We start from the raw sequence: 20,463 nt of genomic DNA, 5'->3' as shown, positions 1-20,463 counted from the left end.
ATAACGGGATCTAGCGTGACCTATTATTTAATGAGAAGAGCTTCCTCTGCTTTTATACAATTGTCTCAGCTTTATGATAACACAATAAGAGGACAGAAATAGCAACACCGGCTATTGAGCCTGTTTCAGCGCTCATGTTAATCTCTCCTCTGCACTTGTCTCCCACGTAATGTTGTCGGGAGCTGGAAGAAGCTCAGTTATCTCTGGCTAACAAAAAGGCCCTGACGGATGTAGAATTTTCCATGACAGTAACACTTATGAAAAAGGAAGTGACATATACAAAAAAATTATGATTTATTAGACATCCATCCATCCACCCATTTTCTGAGCCGCTTCTTTAGAGTTGTCAATTAACCTACCATGCATGTTTTGGGGATGTGGCAGGAAACCGGAGTGCCCGGAGAAAACCCACGCAGGCGGGGGGAGAACATGCAAACTCCACGCAGGCGGGGCCGGGGATTGAACCCCGGTCCTCAAAACCGTGAGGCAGACGCTCTAACCAGTCGACCACCGTGTTATTGCGTGTTATTAGACATACGGGACTAAAATAAATACTGTATGAATTTATCTTCTGAAGTGTCTTTGAATTGATCAGAAATGCCGTGAATTCTAGTGAAACAATTAGGTCTACTGAGCAGCTAGTGGGGATAGCCATTGATTGAAACCACTAGCATTTCTAATCCTGATTAGAATACCTACACAATGATATTGAAAAGGAGTTAAAATAGTATTGCTAACAGAATAGATAACACATAAATCCATACCTGCAGGTAGGGAGGATGTGGAGAGAAACTTCCCAGTTAGAGCTCCACCCGCTCGGAGTGACTGAATGGCTTGACGTTCTGCCTCCTGTTGGCTTGATAACTTCTGGGAGGCCTATTAAGCATTACCATAGCATTCAATAAGCAAATTACACAATAGATTTATAGTCAGAGTTATTAGAGTTATGTCAACTAACGAGTGTATTCTAGTGGCCTAAATTTTGGGCAACACCAATTGCCCTATGATAGAGTTGTATTTCTTTGCATAATTACCTCAATTCAGTATTTACCAATCACTTTTGTTATTCATGAAAGTATCAATTTAACAGTTCAATTACTGTGAACTGTATACACGTCATGTGCGATTCAAACATGATACAAAAAGTAACAGCAGGCTTTGTGAAATAGAAAATGTAATGCAACAGTCATTCATTAAAAACGTATCATAGTCATCTGTCGATGTGTGTGTCTTTTGCCTACCGTAATGTGCGTGTTAGCAGGGAGGCCTAACGAGATATTGGGCAAAGATGGCGATGTGTAGAGACTTAGCGGACTCAATGTCCCATCAGCCCCTAGCGTCTGATGAAGGGAGCGAAGCTGCAGACATACAGAAGGGTTAGAGCACAGGTGTCAAACTCAAGGCCCGGGGACCAGATCCAGCCCACCACACCATTTTATGTGGCCCGTAAAAACAAATCACGTGCATCAACTTCATTTTTCTTGCTAAAACCTGCACCAAAATCTCAAATTGTCATATGTTATAAATAATGCAAGTGTTTTTGTGTTACAGTAACCTATTATCCTTGACTTCTGAGTTCAAAATTGGTTATACATCAATTTGTTGTGTATATAATATGAGGAGATTAACCATTTGTATGGTTCCAAAAATCATAATGGCCCTCTGAGAGAAACCGTAACTACAACGCGGCTATTCGCGTGGATAGAAATTAGCCTTGCCATGAATATCAAAAATCTGCAAGTGACACCGCTACAAAAAGGTTTATTATAGCCTATAGATGCCACAAATATGGCATCAAAACAGTATGTGAAGTTATTCAACTCACTTCAACATAGTACACTGGCACCAGGGTGCTACAAGTTGGAACCAAAGCACAAAAACTGTCAATAAGTGAGTTTTTCAGCAAATAATGAAGGATAGATTCTGAAAAAAATTTATTGATTGGTGACAGAGTAGTAGAATTGAAAATATGTGAGGGGACAGTACAATTAATCAAATACATTTCAAATTAAATTTACTGTATTTCCATAGGGAACATTTATTTGATATACGAGTAAATTGAGTTATGAGCTTGGTCACAGAACAAAGTCAACTATTAAGTCAAGGTATTGCGGCAACTGTTTTCATCCAGAAGTCAATTGGTTTTGGCTCAAAAATGTTGGTTTATGTTGTGGACTTCCTAAGTTGGATGGGCATTATTTCTCCCGTTTCTATGCTGAACTATACATATACGCTATGGCTTTCTCATAATTTTTTTGCACTCTTGGTAAGTACCGTAATTTCTCGTGTATAATGCGCATTTCCCCCCCCCCCCCCCCCACAAATAAATTGTCAAAAGTCAATAGTTGGCATTATACATAGGCATAGGGGAATATTAAAATGGTATTTTATAAATGTATTCCGCCATCTAGAGGTTATGAAAAAGCAGTACACTTTCATTCCAATATGCCACCAGCACCTAGAGGTTATGAGAAAGGTGTAGCCTACATTTTCATTTCAATATGACAGGGGTATGTACGATTGCATATATGTATCTTACAATTTCTGCCTGGGTAATCAAACATAATGTATGAGCACAACTGTGTGCATTTTCATTTACTAAATAAAAGTAGGGCTGTGAATTTCAAAATAAGAGCAAGTAAATAAAAGTATTACGTGTTCAAGTGAAGTGCTTAACTTCAGAATAATTCTTTGAAAAAAGTAACAAAATACAGAAAATACTTCATGTTTTGATCATATGGGAGAAGCAAAATCATGCATTGCAAAAATGCATTATACATAGGTAGAAGGGTTTTCCAGAACTTTGAGGTCTACTTTGGGGGTGCGCATTATATACGAGAAATTACGATAAATAAAAGCTAAGCAACTTCAGAATATTATATGACTCACGGGGAACGTGCTGATGATGATAATTAATAGTAATGATAATAACAACAGAGTTGAGTTCCTTACAATCAAGCACAATTGACTGTGTATGTGCATGTGTGTTTATGTACCTCAGTCTGTATATTGGGAACAGATCCAGTGTTGCCATTAGCAATAGCTGAATTAGAACTGTTAGGACTGCTGGGCCCTGAACCTGGAGCGCTATTACAGAGAGGGGAGACTGTAAAAGAAAAAAAAGACAGGGGGAAGGGGAGAAAAAAATAATAATCACATCACAATATTTCATGGAATTTGGAACATATTTATCAGCTATTTTTACCAGTACAATCTTTCATGGTGTCATGTATGCAACCTGAAATCTCAATGGCTCTTTTCTTGAAGGTGCTGATGACTGTGCCATCTTTTCTTCTGAGGAGTGGAGAGCTCCGCCTCTCAGCCACTTTCTGTTTCAACCTTGAACGCACCTTCAGGTTAGGCTCTGACACTGGATGAAAAGAAAAATGAGGGAGAGAGAAAAGAGAGAAAACATCTTGGAGCGAATAATGTTTTTCACATGACTGATTAGCTAGGCTTGCAGTGCAATGAAAAGGTATTGGCCTACTTCTTATATTTTTGCATGTTGCCCAATTTAATATTAAAGATCAACACACAAATCTAAATATCAGACAAATATAACCCAAGTGAACTTAAAATGCTGTTTTTAAATGGTAACTTCATTTATTAAGGAAAACAAATATTCTAAATTACCTGGCCCTGTGTGAAAAAGACCATATCACAGGGCCATGTCCACGTTTGTATCCCGTACCTGTCTTGCGGAGTGGAAAGTCATCCTTGCCCTCGTAGTTACCGAGTAATGTCGGAAGTTTATAAGATGGAGGCGTTCCTGAAGTGTTACTCTGGGGTGGAGAACTTTGCTCCAGGAAAGTGTTCTGGCCTCCCCTGCAGACAAAATAAAAGGCCAGCTGGTAAAACAGTGCCATAATACTTAATAATTTACTCTGCAAAGCACAACACTAATCTGGATTACTGAAATGTAGCCTATCCCATGCCATTTAGGGAAAATTGAGATACTGACCAGGCTGTAGGAGAGATACAGCAACATTATGAGCATACTTGCACAATATTCTGATAACCAATACAACACCTGTATCTACCATTCTGCCTTTGAAGTATTAGTGTAATATTACTTCATTATTGTGGTTTTAATTTGTAGTTCTGTAGAACTGCATCATACTGAGAGATGCGTCTAATATTTCGGTTACATCTCTGACTGTGTCAATCAAAACATGAAGATTAATACAATGAAGGCAGAACATTTGATATACAGTCATGCCCATCATTTTTGGCACCCATGAAGTTTAAGTACTAAATGTGGACTATCTCCTGAAGAAAACCTGTGTTGGATACAAAAAGAAGAAATGATAAACAATATTTTATGGACAGATGAAACCAAAATAGAGCTTTTTAGCATTGCACACAAAGAGTATGTTTACAGACGGCGCAATGAAGCCTTTAAGGAAAAGAAAACCCTGCCAACAGTCAAGCATGGTGGAGGAGCCATAATGCTGTGGAGCTGCTTTTCTACATTTAGTACTCAGTCGAACAAATGTGACATTTAACCTTTAAAAAATTGAAAGGATTAATTTAAATTACAGTTACTTTGAAATGGATTTTAATTCTGATGGATCAAGCGGAAACTGAGAGGAACAGGATGAAACAAGGAAATGAAAACAAATGCCTTATTTGCCAATACTATTGTGGGGATATGAGACTGAAATGGTCCCACAAATCTTTTTCTTTTGGGCTCTGCATCACAATGGCTTGAAGGGAGAATTGTGCTTCAGAAGATCAGTGATTCTTTTGGCAGAGACGCATTCTTATAAACAGTTTGGTGAGGCGTCATGCAGTGACAGGTACGAGCAATACAGCAGCTACATCCTAAAGTGATACGCGCACTGGCACGGGGTTTCGTCCTCTGAGCTCGGCACATGCGTCGATGTAGTGGTGTTGCCGGACCCATCACTAGTGGACAGAAAAACTGATACTGCAAAACAGCATGTAATACGACATAGTACTAAAATGCCTTATTTAGAATTGGTCAAAATTCACAAAATTCTAATGTAATTATTGGAAAGGTTTTTCATAAATATTTGATGGCCTCGGTAATGAAGAATGACACTTAAGCATACAGTGACACAAATCTTTGCTCTGCTTACTATATTATTATTGCTAACAGAAATCCTTACCAGCACTTTGAGGAGAAGGAATGATTCAGTCCACCAATACCAGGCTCCTTCTTATTAAGAAGGAATTCCTGCAGTTTCAACTTCACCTCAGTACTGGCAATGGCACCTTTCATCACACAGACACAAACAAATGCACTTAGTTCAAGTGCAAAGACCCTTTGCGTTGTGCATAGTACAAAAGCACTATTGCATTCTCAGGAGCAGAAAGAGTGGCATGAACCTACTCTCTTTGCCTTTCTCCTTATTCCGAAGTAGAAGCAGCTGTTGCTCCAGTCGTCGTTTCTCTTGCTCTTCATGTCGTTGTTGTTCCAGTTTTCGCTTCTGCTCCAACTCTTGCTGTCGCTTTGCTGCCAACAGCTCCTGTTGTTGCTTACAAACCGATACAATTATCTGAATGACAAATATATCAACTACTAAGAAAAAAACAAAACACAAAATGGTTATATTGTGACCGCCAAAAATAGACAAGCAGTACCTTGTCCCATTCATTACTAAATTGTTATCAAGGAAGGTCAATGTTTAAACTACATACAGTAAATACCTTCAGGTGTTCCTGTAGCTGGACTTCATGTTGTCTGGTTAGTACTTCATGTTTTTTCTGGAATTCAGCAAATAGTAGTTGTTTCTGGAGTTCTTGCTGCTGTTTAAGTAGCACTAGTTCATGCTGGAGCTGCTGCTCTCTCAAAGTGGTGTCCACTCCTGCGGTTCCAACAGACAAAGATCCCAACCTGGGCTCAGTCCGCAGGTCAACAGGGCCTGCTCCACCACCTGAGCCTTCTTCTGAACCTGGAAAGCAGTAAGTACATTTACTCATTTTGGTTACATATAAACAGATATGCCAAATACCTCGCAATAAAACCCAAGTACCCAAGTAAGGAAGGGACACAAAAGATCATCCTTGATGAGCTCTCATGAAGGTCAAAGCTAAAACATTTCCTTACATGCCCGAGGTATTATTCCATACAAATGCACTTGGCTTGTGTTTCCATCACAAGACTGCATGCTTGAGGGTGTTTTAGAAACGAATGACGCATTGTAGGAACTTTTTGTGTGTCAGAGAAAAGCATACAGCACATTTTGTACTACTAGCCAAACGAACGACAAAAAGTTAGTTTTACCCTCTAAATGTGTGCCGAATATCTGTAACATAAAGGTTTATAGCAATTAAAGTTTTTAAAAGAAGAAGAAAACAAAATGATCAAAGTGATCAAAGTAGGGGGTGACATGAACTAAGTGGCACAAAGATTAGTAATCAATCAATCAAGTATGGGATGAATTGAAGAAGACAGCTCCATTTATTATTACAATTGTCTGCCCCATTTAGAATTGGACCCCAGCTTAAATGGTGACAAAAAAAATGCATTTGACAGCAGTAAGTTCTTGTAAGTGAAGAATTTTAGATTTATTCATACAATGGAGTGGTGGTAAGGGAGCGCCATGACACTCTGCCATCTAGAAACTACACCCGCCATATGGGACAAGCGGCACCAAATGCGGAAAAACAACGCTGTTCCCTGCCATTCAGCGGAGAGAATCTTATTACCATACCCCGGTAAATCTGCACTACTGCAGCAACATAAACACTGGACATTTTTGCCCTGGTCAGTGCTGAGATGCTTGACAAAGTCCTCGCCACAGTGAGGCCCCACCACATGCAAGGCTCGAGACTGCGACTAAATTGGTTACATATGAGACCTTTTTTTTTTTCAGCTTGTGAGATTAAAAATTTAATTTTGTCGTACTTACGCGAGTGCATGCTTTAGTGGTTGAAAATCGCCTTTTTTCCCCCCACTGCAGTCTCTCCTCCTGTACGCTCTGAGAGCCATTACCCATCCATCCATCCATCCATTTTCTTTACCGCTTCTCCTCATGCGGGTCGCGGGCTGCTGGAGCCTATCCCAGCTATCTTCGGGCGGGAGGCGGGGTACACCCTGAACCGGTCGCCAGCCAATCGCAGGGCACATATAAATAAACAACTATTCGCACTCACATTCACACCTACGGGCAATTTAGAGTCTTCAATCAACCTACCACGCATGTTTTTGGGATGTGGGAGGAAACCGGAGTGCCCGGAGAAAACCCACCCAGGCACGGGGAGAACATGCAAACACCACACAGACGGGGCCGGGATTTGAAACCCGGTCCCCAGAACTGTGAGGCAGATGTACTGACCGTGCCGGCTGTTGAAATTACAATTTGTAAAAATATATACATCTGGAAACGATTATCGAGTTGTATCTTATTGTTATGTTACTCAAGTCGAAAGAGATCATATATATACACCAAACGTCATTGAAAACGGAGTTCACGTTCAAATCACTGCATTGGCTCCCTGTGGGTTTCAGGACTGTTTTAAAATGTCTTCAACTGTCTTTGCCTTCTTATGTCTCAGAACTCCTTTTACACTACGAACCCTCGCGGACCCCGAGGTCCTCTGGCTCTGGCCTTTTAGTTATTCCTAAAGTCAGGAGACACATTCACGGCGGGCAGCGTTTGAGTTTTATGGCTCCTGTTTGTGTAACAGCTTGCCGGAGAACCTCCGGGGCGCATAGAAAGTTCTTGTTTTTTAAGAGAAGGCTCAAGACCCATCTTTTATAATTTAGCTTTTAACTAATACTTTCTTTATTATTACTTATTCTCTTGTATTTATTGCATTTTATCCTAATGCTGTTTTATATCATATATATAAGTAAATAATTTATGGTATTATGTTTTTATTATTTTAGACTTTATATTTTAGGGTTGTTTAGTATCTTTTAGTAATAGTTTAATATTTAGAGGTGTTTTCTCAGAGGGGGTCCTCTGCACTGGGATCTATGGTGGGCTGTGGTCAAGGTCCTGTCTTGTGGGACCCCCAATTGCCATCCTAAGAGCTCACTGCTCTGCTACACTGCAGGCTCCATCCGGGTGGCCTGTGCCCATGGTCTACGGTCCAATCCTGGTCCAGACAGCTCCCTGAGATGGTGTTTACGTCACCTCAGGTTATAGGGGTCATTACGATATTTTTAAACCTGTACGTGCATGTGTGTGTGTGTGTGTGTGTAGTGTGTGTGTGTGTGTGTCTGTGTCTTGTTGACAAACGGCGGGTGGGCTTCATATATTTTTATTGATTTATTTTTATTCTCATAAAGAGCTTTGGGTTGCATTCTTTGTTGTATGAAAAGCGCTTACAAATAAAATTTGACTGATTAATAGATTGATTGATTGATGTACAACCAGGAAGAAGCCTTGTCAGAGCAGACCTAAGGACATGCTTAATGGACTACTAAATGTCTCACAGTTATCCTGGAAATGCTTTCCTTTGTGAAAGTGGTAGCTTGGAACAAGCAAGTCTGGGCATCCCTTTTTTGACTACTGTCTGTCCCCTGCTGCCCCGAGAACACAGAACACTAAAACACTCATTGATGACCAGTACTCACCACCTTCTCCACCTCCTACTCGCTGTTCGCTTGCTGTTCCAACTGGGCTCTGCATGCCTGATGGGAGGCTGCTTTTCACCTCCACTACTGCAAGGGAGGGAACGAGAGAATGACTGATTAGTCTGGACAATGTTGTCAGGGGCACAGCAGGCTATTACATCATTGCCTGCCAACACAAACCAAATGATGCAGTTCTTATTTCATTCAGATGAGCAATGATAATGTAAGAAGAGAGAAACGCAGCATCCTGATGCCTATAAATAGACAATCTTTGCATTAGTCTAGTGTTGACTGGTAATAGTGCTGGGCGATGAATCAAAATTTAATCGTGATTTCGATTTTGGCTTCTCACAATCATAAAAATGTTATAAGAGAGGAAAAACGATTAACGTAAAGTTCCTGCGTTGTAAACGCACTCTGAACGCACCGTTTGTTGCATGTAGTTGTTGCATGAAGTGTGTGACGTATGTTCTTCTGCCCTCTCTGAGCATGCTTTAGGCTGTTTATTGACACCGCAGTTGGAGTTTACAGTAAAACTAAACGCACAACAAAAATAATTACTCACACTGAATATTTAAATACAAGACACACATTGTTTTATAAATCGCCATCTTATACAATGCTCAGTCAATGGAAAACCCCATTGATGGGCTACCTAACGAGCATTAGAACATGGGAGAAATTTACCTTCAAACAACGAATTTACACACAAACGTGGTCGTAACACATACAGACAGACAATACAGTATAACAATACTCACGGGCATATATTCTTCCTAATCTGTGAAAAACGAGCTTAGTAAAGTTTTATTGCGACTTTCTTCTTCTGGTCTTTTTTTCAGTTTACTGTAATACGCAGCTCTACGCATGCATCGCACGATACTACGACCCCCAAGAGGCCAACACGCCTACAGCAGGGACAAAATCAGAATCATCTTTGTTTGCCAAGTATGTCAAAAACAAGGAATTTGTCTCCCGTAGTTGGAGCCACTCTAGTATGACAGCCATTTGACAGAAAATACTTTTGAGACATAAAAACATAGTACGGCGAGTCACTGAGCAATGAAAGGTTACCGCTAATGTGGTAATGCCGATACAATTGATTTATTTTTGACAACTGTGCAAATGATGCAGAGTCCTCTAGCAATTTAGAGCAGTTTGAAATGACTAATAGAGTGATAATCTGGTGCAGTGACCATTGTGCAAATGGTGCAGAGACTTCAAGAAATTTAAGCAGTTTAAAGTGACGAGTAGTGCAATAATTTGGAACAATGTCAATTGTGCAAATGGTGCAGATACTTCTCAAGCACATGAGTGGCTAGTATTGTTCAACAACAGATATGCAAATAGTGCAGAGTGACAAGACTACTACAGCGAGTGCACGAATAATGGGCCCGACAGAGATGTGACAACAATCTCAAGAAAAAATTGGCAGCATGTTATAATGGAATTGTAAATTAACTGTTTAAGAAGTTAATGGCAAGAGAGAGGAAGCTGTTGGAATGTCTGCTAGTTTTAGTTTGCATTGTTCAATAGCGCGTACAAGGTGGAAGGAGCTGGACGAGGTGGTGACCAGGATGGGGAGGGTCCAAGAGGATTTTGCATGCTCTTAGTTCTGGCAGCGTGCAGGTCCTCAAGGGAGGGTAGGGGGGTACCGACAATTTTGTCAGCTGTTTTGATTGTCCAGTCCATACAGTCATGGCTTTGAATAAAAAGACACAAATGTTTTTTTTCTCCCCACTGTCTGACATGATATTAGGTTAATCTCATTATGATGGCTGAATGCCATCATAATGAGAGAATGATTTTTTTAAACAAATATATACAGTATAATAAACAATACAGTCACCCCAGACATGCCAATGTTTTCAGCCATGGCTGTAGTTATTTTTATTTATTAGTTTTTTTATTTCAATTTTTTAAAAATATTATTATTATTATTTTTTCCAAATGTTGGGAAGTTTATTGCTTACTTCTGGCTCAGATAAAAACAGTAGCCGATTTAAAATTCCATCTGTTGGACTCCTAATCGGGCAGCAAGATGCACAATAAGTCAGCATGTTTGCCTCACAGTTCTGAGGTTCGAGTTCAAATCTCGGCTCCAGCTTGGCTGGTGACCAGTCCAAGGGTGTACAGTCTCTCTCGCCCAAAGTAATCAGGGATAGGCTCTAGCTCACCTGCATTATTCATTACTTCATTTATCTTGATACCAAACAAGCTTTGAAATAGTTTACTGTAGAAGTCAGGCGAATGTAGCACTACACCATTAGTGACCTATCGATGGGACAACAATGGAATGTTTTGTTACTGCTTGTTCTGGGAACTGATGTACCAAGAACTAAAGGTTCCGGATAACTTTGATGCAAATGCGCCACAGGCATTTTTGATACAAAGTTTGATGACTGGTTGAAAAGTGTGTTCTGTTAGAGCACTCAGAATGTGTACCAACCGAAGTTTTATACAAATAGACATAATCACTGCATATTCACGTGAAACCATGTACTTGGTAACCAAAAGAATGCACGACGGCAAAGTCTCAAGCATTTACTGTTCACAGTTTATGTACAGTGCATCCGAAAAGCATTTACAGCGCTTCACTTTTTACATTCCATTGTTACTGTGAGTTAATGTTGCAATCTAAAACAGATTTTTAAAAAATCTACGCAAAACACCACATTGATAATGCGAAGAAAGCTTTGTATATAATTTTTTTGTTCAAATGTATTGAAAAGAAAAAAAAGAAAGTCTTGAGAGACTTTGCCACAAAGCTCAAAGTTGAGCTAGGGTGCAACTTGTTTCCACTGATCATCCTTGAGATATTTAGCTTAATTGGAGTCCACCTGTGATCAATTCAGTGGATTGGATACGGTATGGAAAGGGACACCTGCTTATATAAGGTCCCAAAGTCGACAGTGTGTGTCAGAGCACAAACCAATATGATGTCAAAGGTACTGTATTGTCTGTTGACCTTTGAGAAAGGATTTTCTTGAGGCGCAGATCTGGAGAAGGGTGTACAAAAAGATGATGCTTTGCAGGTCTGAATGAGCGCAGTGGCCGCCATCATCCGTAAATAGAAGAAGTTCGGAACCACAAGGACTCGTCCTAGAGCTGGCCACCCGTCTAAATGAGTGATCGGGGGAGAAGAGTCTAGTCAGGGATGTGACCAAGAACCCAATGGTCCTTGTCAGAGCTCCGTCTTTTTGTTGTGGAAAGATTAGAACCTTCCAGGAGGACAACCATCTCTGCAGCAATCCATTAATCAGGCGTGTATGGTAGAGTGGCCAGACAGAAGCCACTCCTTGGTAAAAGGCACATGGCAGCTCGACTTGAGTTTGAAAGAGTCCTGAAAGAGTCTCAGACGATGATAGACACACATTTTCAAGTCCAATTTTTTGTTCTTATCAGTTCTTGGTTTATTTCTAGCTGTGTGTTTTGAGTCATTACCATGTTGGAACACAGAACAACAAAAGCAGAGTCTGGGGTCTCTGAGGCGGGCTCTCCTATCTCTGGGGTTGAGGTCACTGAAGTGGTTAAAAAGCTCCTCGGTGGCTTGGCCCCGGGGGTGAATGAGATCCGCCCGGAGTTCCTAAAGGTTCTGGATGTGGGGCTGTCCTGGTTGACACGCCTCTGCAACATAGCGTGGACATTGGGGACAGTGCCTCTGGATGGGCAGACTGGGGTGGTGGTCCCCCTTTTAAAAAAGGGGGACTTAAGGGTGTGTTCCAACTACAGGGGGATCACACTCCTCAGCCTCCCTGGAAAGGTGTATTCAGGGGTGCTGGAGAGGAGGGTCCGTCGGGAGGTCGAATCTCAGATTCAGGAGGAGCAGTGTGTTTTTTTTTTCCTGGCCGTGGAACAGTGGACCAGATCTACACCCTGGGCATGGGATCCCCACCAGTCTAAATGTGTTTTGTGGACTTGGAGAAGGCGTTGACGCCCTTTGGGAGTCCTGCGGGGGTGCTTCGGGAGTATGGGGTGCCGAACCCCCTGATACGGGCTGTTTGGTCCCTGTACGACCAGTGTCAGAGTTTGGTCCGCATTGTTGGCAGTAAGTAGGACTCGTTTCTGGTGAGGGTTGGACTCCGCCAAGGCTGCCCTTTGTCACCGATTCTGTTCATAACTTTTATGGACAGAATTTCTAGGCGCAGCAGAGGCGTAGAGGGGGTCCGCTTTGGTGGCCTCAGTATTGCATCTCTCCTTTTTGCAGATGATGTGGTTCTGTTGGCTTCATCAAGCCGTGATCTCCAACTCTCACCGGAGCGGTTCGCAGCAGAGTGTGAAGCGGCTGGGATGAGAATCAGCACCTCTAAATCTGACACCATGGTCTTCAGTCGGAAAAGGGTGGCGTGCCCTCTCCAGGTCGGGGAAGAGATTCTGCCCCAAGTGGAGGAGTTCCAAGTTTCTTGGGGTCTTGTGATTTGAAACCCAAATGTCTTCATCCATCCAGTATACAACAAATACGAATTGATCTTATACTATATACTATAGTATACTATATAGTTATACCAATACTTTTGGAGGGGACTGTGTATATACACACACAAACACATGTATCGTGGGCGCTTTCTTTTTGTAGATTGTGTATGTTCTCAGCTATAGTAGCACCCATATTAGACAAGGAAAGACTCATCGACTTCAGAATAGAAATCCCCAATTACCTTATCGGCTTCTGTCAGATACACTGATCATTGGATATGTGTAAGATGGGACTTTTGAGAAGTGAGTCGTCAATGACCCTGATCTGCCACATGCTGTTGATGTCTTTTGAGCTCAGCTGATCCCTGCTAATTGATTAGGCTACTTCCTGAAGATGCTAAAAGGTATGTTAGGGCATCAAGACATTTCCTATCTTCTAGCTGGACAGGAAATTGAATTAGGCCTTCCTCAAAGGGAACTGGGATGTCTGGACCTTGTTAACTGAGATTATGCACAGCTTGGGCTTCACTTTGCTTTACCCGTGTTTCCCAGTTAAATTTAGTTTATTTGGCGTCACTTTTAACCCTTTTTAACCATCAGCTACACCCCATAAAAGGTAGGAGGTAAGCACATCAAACACCAACTTCCACAATGAGGCTAACCTTGTTAGCTCTGTTCTGACTAAAGAGAGGAAAACGTCATTTCAATATTGACTGTCTTTTGCCCCAATCTGACTTTTTGACCTATGCCCTTGAGGTATTGGATCTTGTGCAAAATGTGTTGCTCAATAAAAGCTATAGCTGATATTGATTCAAGTTCTGGCGAAATTCAGCAGATTACTTTAGAAATAAGCCCCCCACACATGCAAAGACACACAACCAAAGAATCAAGACCATTTTATATTTGGTGGTATGTGACCATTCAGTTGGATCAGTCACTGTGGCTGGTGCTACTGCAAAAAAAGAAAAAAAGTTGGCAAGAGTCAAAACGTCTAAAAAAAAAAAAAAAAAAAAAACTCGCTGGTAGATAAACCCAATGTGTGTCTGTGAGTATGTGTGAAGCCACTCACTTCTCAATTACCTATACAAATATTCTGGTGTTTTACGGTGACGCACGTGTCTCCCTTTCCACTACAACACACACACTGTCCCAATGTGTATGTGTATATGTGTGACTGGATTGTGAGTGTGTGTGAAACAGTCCTCTTGGCAAGAGGGCAGCATTCCACAGCAGCCAGCCTCTGACGTCAAACTAAAGACATTTATAGTCTTGTAAACACACACAAACTCACACTAACGTACAGTCTGGCAAAGAAGTGGGCCGAAGGCAATTTTTCAGTCAATCCTATTAGCCTCTTAACAGTATTCAGTAGTTATACACAGTAATTCATGTATCAGAGTAGATGCAAGAAAGGAAAGACTTTATACATCCAGCTTGTCCAGAAAGTGGATTTAAGTAGACATGAATCTACACTGGGGGAAACCTTGGTGCTATCGTAACTCTCACTACTAGAATAGACTTGATAGGAATAATAATGTTCATTTTTCTTTTACTTTCCTGTGGCACAGAAAAACTGTTCCAGCATAAAAGGTATACAGATCCTCCATTCTGCATGACCAAGTAGCTGAACGGGACAGGTTTAAAAAAACAAAACAAAAAAAACCAACCGATAAATAGATAACTACCGAAATAAGTAACACTTTTGGCATATTCCACACAGGCATAGCAACAAGATTAAGCAAAAAAATAATAAATTTTTTCTAACAAATCTGTTGTTGTTTCAGTCATTATGAGGTCAAAGATTCAGTCATCATTTGGAGTCATTAAATGGCTTTGATAGGGAAACTCCATAGTTGTTAACATTCATTTTTGCAGTTACCTGTTCGTAAAGGTATGAAATCAAATGAAATAATACTGTAATCAAAGGAAATGTTTCCCCGTTTAACGATGGTCACAGGAGGGCTTTGAATTAAAGGGGACATATTTGGCCAAACCAACTTTTTCTAGAAGTTGGGATGTAATATTGTCTCTATTGGTGCCTCAGTAAAAATGTGAAATATGAATTAAAATCGTCCACGCATTCCTGAGTCCCAGACGTATTTCTGCCGTGAGGCCTGAAATCAGAGCTCATTCGAATTTCTAGAGCGTATCTACGTCACTAGCAAAGATCTCTGCCTAAATCTCCGCTCACCGAGCCAGCGCTGTCAGCATAACAAAAACCTGTGCTCTAACAAGTGCGTCTTCTACACAGAGGCAACCAGAGGAAAGGGGGCGGTGTTTCCCCAAATATGGACAAAGCGGATACAAAACTGGGTCAAACAGAAGTAAGTGTCAGAGGAGCCTTTTCTGGACACTGGTATGACAAAACCAAGGTGTTTTTTTAAAATGAAATTAACACTTTTATACTAAGTCCATTTTAGAGAGTCACTTTATGGAGGTCTAAATAGACAAAATACATGACCTTTAAAGGAAAGTATTATTTTGTTACTTTAGTTGTATTATTTTATATTTTACAATAAACGAGGAGTCGTCATCACTAATTTTAAAAGGTTCACAAAAACACTACCGACAGAGGTTTTGTAGTCTGAGATCCAGAATTTTGTTAATTCTTAAGTTAATTCTTTGTCTTTAGTTTCTCTTTTTGTATTTTTTTCCCCCCTGCACTGCTGCAGAGAGGTATTTCGGGAAACCAATATTCATCTTTTCTTTTCTCCTCTCTTTCCCTATCGTGTTCATTCTGCACTGCTCAAGGAAAATAGGTAGGATGATGTCAGCCCTGCAAAACTGCAGAGAGAGACACAGTCAGGAAGAAAGAAAAGGTAAAAATAGTATAATGGCTGTGGTCGCTTTGGACAAATTACAAGCCCACAGTCCGAGAGAGTAGTCTCGTGTGTCTTGTTGCCATATAGGCAGATGGGTGGGCCAGATGTATTATGGGATGGCTGTAGGTCATCGAACGAGATGCTGTCTGTTGTGTTGCATAAAGCTTCATATCTGTGGCCACCACCGCTTGAACTTAATATATACATCTCGTAGAGAAGGCCGCCACCTCCAGCACTCAGAACCATATGAACAGTCAGTCTATATTTGATCTGGATTTGTCGATACGAAAATTAAATGCCAACATCAAAATACTTATTTCAAGATGAATTGACACAAAAAAGCTACACATTGTAAGACACTTTCAGAAAGCTATCAGATATTTATAGAGAGATTGAACAAAAAAATCTTAATCAAAGAGTGGACTGACCGTATTTTAGCAGTGATATTTATAAATGGAGAATATCGGCGCTCGCGGACTTTTGTCACCTACAAATGCGAGAGGTGATTCCGCTTTAATCATGGTATCACTACCGGCATTAAAAGACAAGCACAAGTTGTTGTTGTTTTGTTTTTTTTAAACCACAGAGCTCCCACTATTACAACAACTACATTTACTTTAGATTTACTGTAGCACAATGTTCAGTTATATATTTAATGAATTGTTTTTATATTTGTTTCTATGCCGTGTCGTCACAATATGTACGTTAAATTGACGTCGTGGTGTAAAATAGTTGCGGACCGATGATGTAGAGAATGGAAGGAACACTCCCTTGTTTATTGATGGAACTCCAAGCACACCCTCAGTCATAAGCTTCAAATGACTTTTTATTGGATTTATTTTATACAGAATAAAAGAAACATGCGCTCCTTCAAAGTATAAGTGGAACTGGAGTGGTGCGCATGACCAGGCTGACCAACTACACATCCACTACCTAAGCTGTTTTTAAATGTAAAGTGTGCTTTATTTTTACTTGTGAATTTGATTGAAATATGTAAAAAAGGTTAAGCACAATTTAAATTTTAAAACGCCTTACACTAAGAAGGAGAACATGTTTTTTATTCTGTATGAATAAATTAAACAAAAGCAATTTAATCAAAACACTGAGCGAATGAAGGAATGCATGTTTGGAGAGCCATCAATTAAAAAAAAAAAAAGATGTGCCTACCATACTGTAGATTGTTGAAATCAATTAGCGTCCCCTGTAACAAATTCATATGCTCACACAGACAATATATTGAATTAAACTGATTAAGACCTTGGCAATGCTATGTTATAGGCTAAAGTATAGTCCGAGTCAGTGTAAGCCCTCAAATTTGTCAAAGGAATATGAAAGTAATGATGTCAAAAAGTGCGGCACGGTGAAAGACTGGTTAGCACATTTGCCTCACAGTTCTGGGGACCCGGGTTCAAATCCCGGCCCCGCCTGTGTGGAGTTTGCATGTTCTCCCCGTGCCTGCGTGGGTTTTCTCCCAGCACTCCACTTTCCTCCCACATCCCAAAAACATGCGTGGTAGGTTAATTGAAGACTCTGAATTGCCCGTAGGTGTGAATGTGAGTGCGAATGGTTGTTGGTTTGTTTGTATGTGCCCTGCGATTGGCTGGCGACCGGTTCAGGGTGTACCCCAGTTCCCGCCCGAAGATAGCTGGGATAGGCTCCAGCACGCCCGCGACCCACGTGAGGATGAGCGCACAGAAAATGGATGGATGGATGGATGGATGGATGATGTCTAAAAGGAAGCTGAATTTCAAAATGAAGAGGTAGAGGTTCTATTGCAGTGTGTCCGCAGAGACCATGCAGTTTTTTTTTTTTGGATAGGGAGCGCTGAAGGCCTACTCTCACCACAAGGCCACGATTGGGACAAAATTGCCCAGGATGGGTGAGAGGTGTACACACACCACCACTGCACTTAAGCACAAATGGAGAGACTAACGGACAGCCGTAAAACAACTAAATATATGCGAAGCACAGGAAACACAAGGGACTGGAGGTGGCCCACCAGCGCCTCTGCTTAATTTAACTGCACTGGAGGAAGAAGTTGCATTGACGCTCTCTACAGTGGATGTGCTCGGAGTGGAGCGTGGAGTAGATACAGATTTAAGACAAGTAAATAGTGTATTTCAAATTAAAGTATAACATGTATGACAATGTAATAAAAACTCAAAACAACAATCTTTTTCCTTTTTTATATATTTTCCAGTCACTGATGGTATAGTGGTACACTCGCCTGACTTTGGTGCAGCATGGGTTCAGTTCCCACTCAGTGTGAATGTGACTTCGAATGGTTGTCCGTGTCTATATGTGCCCTGCGACTGACTGGCGACCAGTTCAGGGTGTAGTCCGCCTTTCGCCCGAAGTCAGCTGGGATAGGCTCCAGCGTCCCGCGACCCTAACCAGGATAAGCGGTGTTGAAAATGGATGGATGGATGGATATATTTTCCATTTCAAACAGAGAAGCTAACAGTTAAGAACCCAGATATTTACTTAAGGAGATAAATAGTACAGGGGATAGTAAATATTAGAATTACTGTACATTCCCAGGTGGCTTGAAGCTTAATACATTAGGAGCTATTTTAATGCACAATTGTTAGCATTATCTCTCATTTTACTTCATTAAGGGGTTAATGTGCAGTTCTGGTAAAGCTTGCAAGCGATAGTAATGCATGCATGGGCATTACAGCCACAAAATTTAATTAAACTGCTTTCAATTTTATAAGCAGAATCATTTCAATTGTCCCAATCTCTTTTATAAATGCGCATAAAAATTGTAGTTTTGAGGTGTTAGTCCAAGCTACTCCTTGCTGAGGGAAGGTTAACAATGTTTAGCAGCTTAAAAAAAACTATAAATCTTTGGCAAATCTTTTGAGCAAAACTAGAATATGCAAAAGAGGAAGCAGTGTGACGTCAAATGCAAGGATGTGCACGACAAAAAAAAAAAAAAAAAAGCTTACTTGTTTTCAATAGTTTGATACCTTAAACATACAGTTCATGTTGCACTTAATCATGGAGATATTGTGTTAACTGTTTTCAGTTTTCCAGATTTTTGGAGCGTGGCTAAAACGAGGCCCTGTGACACACTTGGGCCCCGGCATGAATCGCCTCTCTCCCCCTATATAAGAACTTGAGCACCTTTGTTCGTATCAGCAACGACGTTAATAGTGTCTTACTGTGACACACTGCTTCTCCACCAACGTGCTGCGATCCAACTTCAAAATACAAGTCTTATCTTATATAATGCTACATCAATGCCTTTTTCGGCTTTTATTTAGTCTTCAGAGGATCGGGATTTTTGGGGCCGATCACCGTGTTTAAAAAAACGATAACCAATCACCGATCCGAGCACAAGATTGAGCAATCTGTCTTTTTAATGACTTGTTCATTTACTGTATACACCTGCGTACTGGATACAGAGTATCTTCAAAAGTATTCTCTAGCATTTTAGACAAAAGGTAAAACATCACTGACCTCTAGGGGGCATTCAAGGATTGGCCACTGACTTATGTTCAGTCAAGTCAGGTCTGGTCTGGAGAGTCAGGTCAAACCAACGTTACTTGAGACAGTAATAATGGGTGCTAACTTACTGTAATTAAATTACTTTATTGCAATTAAATGAACAAAAAAACTTTATTGGCCTTCAGATAGTTACAGTACTACATCACAAGACACATGGCAAGGCTAAAGATACTCTAGCTTTTGGATTTATACACAACGGCGACGCAAATTAAATATCTTTTGTGGAGCCGATCAACGGTGAATCGGCCAATCAGCATAAAATGCTAATTGTCGGCCGATAACGATCAAGCCGATCAGATCGGTGTAAAGTCGACTGTTATTTTGAAGTTGGTCCTGGAGCGCGGCGCTTAATGAAGCCTTAACCCTACGTTCCCCCCCTGGTGGCTGGCTGACTAGGTTGCGGGCACTGCTGCAAATGCACTTTTCATATGCAACAGAGCCCGCATTTTAAATGTATTAAAAATAATAATAAAAATTTTCAAAATTTAAAACTCACCGATGATCAGGCTCATTTAATCGTAGCCAAAATCGCGATTACTAATAAAATTTGATTAATTGTGCAGCCCCACTTAAAACACACCTTCCTTATGAACTACTAGTCAGTGTCAGAAATCAATATGTCAATAGAGCGGCTAAATAGAGGGAATGTACATAGTCTTGTTCTAGATATACTTAGTTGTTGGCATCAAACCCCAACTTCTAAACCCTGCTCACTTCACTGCACCTTTGTTGAATGCCAGTCCCACCTAGCCCACCTCCCTATTTCCTGTCTTGTCACTCCAGAAAAGACACACAAATACTACCCCAATAAATTTACACGCTGCATGACTAATCAGAAATAATTGCGGAGCAGAACTTTGATAGAAAACTGACTGCATTTGTAGCATTCATGCCCTCTTTATCTTAAAGGAGAACAACAACAAAAACATTAAGATGGGGCAATATAGTGGACATTTTTGACGTTACGTACATTTTAGACAGTTGCATTCATGTTAACAATCAACAACATTCAAAAACTAATGGGAACCAAAAGAGGTTAAATGAAGAGCAAACAACAGCGGAAAACTGCGTATGTTGGCTAGGAGTGCATGCCCACTGAGCCCTTCTGTGAAACACAAATATGTCAGCATCCAGCGGTCAGCATAAACCCAAAAAGCTGTT

General features: G+C 40.7%; 1 protein-coding gene across 8 annotated transcripts in view; it reads right to left on the bottom strand.

Annotated features, from left to right (window-relative positions):
- The window catches only part of hdac5 (histone deacetylase 5), a 60,880-nt gene that overhangs the window by 19,920 nt on the left and 20,497 nt on the right, over positions 1-20,463 (bottom strand). For 7 of the 8 annotated variants that reach the window (XM_061699929.1, XM_061699923.1, XM_061699928.1 and 4 more), the window contains 9 exons: positions 8,552-8,638; positions 5,674-5,918; positions 5,357-5,501; positions 5,133-5,238; positions 3,692-3,825; positions 3,239-3,370; positions 2,997-3,106; positions 1,242-1,358; positions 765-876 (listed from right to left, as the gene is read on the bottom strand). In XM_061699929.1, the coding sequence (XP_061555913.1) occupies positions 765-876; positions 1,242-1,358; positions 2,997-3,106; positions 3,239-3,370; positions 3,692-3,825; positions 5,133-5,238; positions 5,357-5,501; positions 5,674-5,918; positions 8,552-8,606 (1,156 nt within the window). In that variant the 5' untranslated portion in view covers positions 8,607-8,638. The remainder of the gene's footprint in view (positions 1-764; positions 877-1,241; positions 1,359-2,996; positions 3,107-3,238; positions 3,371-3,691; positions 3,826-5,132; positions 5,239-5,356; positions 5,502-5,673; positions 5,919-8,551; positions 8,639-20,463) is intronic. The other variant, XM_061699927.1, reaches the window with a different exon arrangement.

The sequence above is a fragment of the Phycodurus eques genome, chromosome 16 (assembly GCF_024500275.1).
Source record: "Phycodurus eques isolate BA_2022a chromosome 16, UOR_Pequ_1.1, whole genome shotgun sequence".
NCBI lineage: Eukaryota > Metazoa > Chordata > Actinopteri > Syngnathiformes > Syngnathidae > Phycodurus > Phycodurus eques.
Note: the sequence above shows the minus strand (reverse complement) of the source record. Positions and strands in the feature narration are given on the sequence as shown.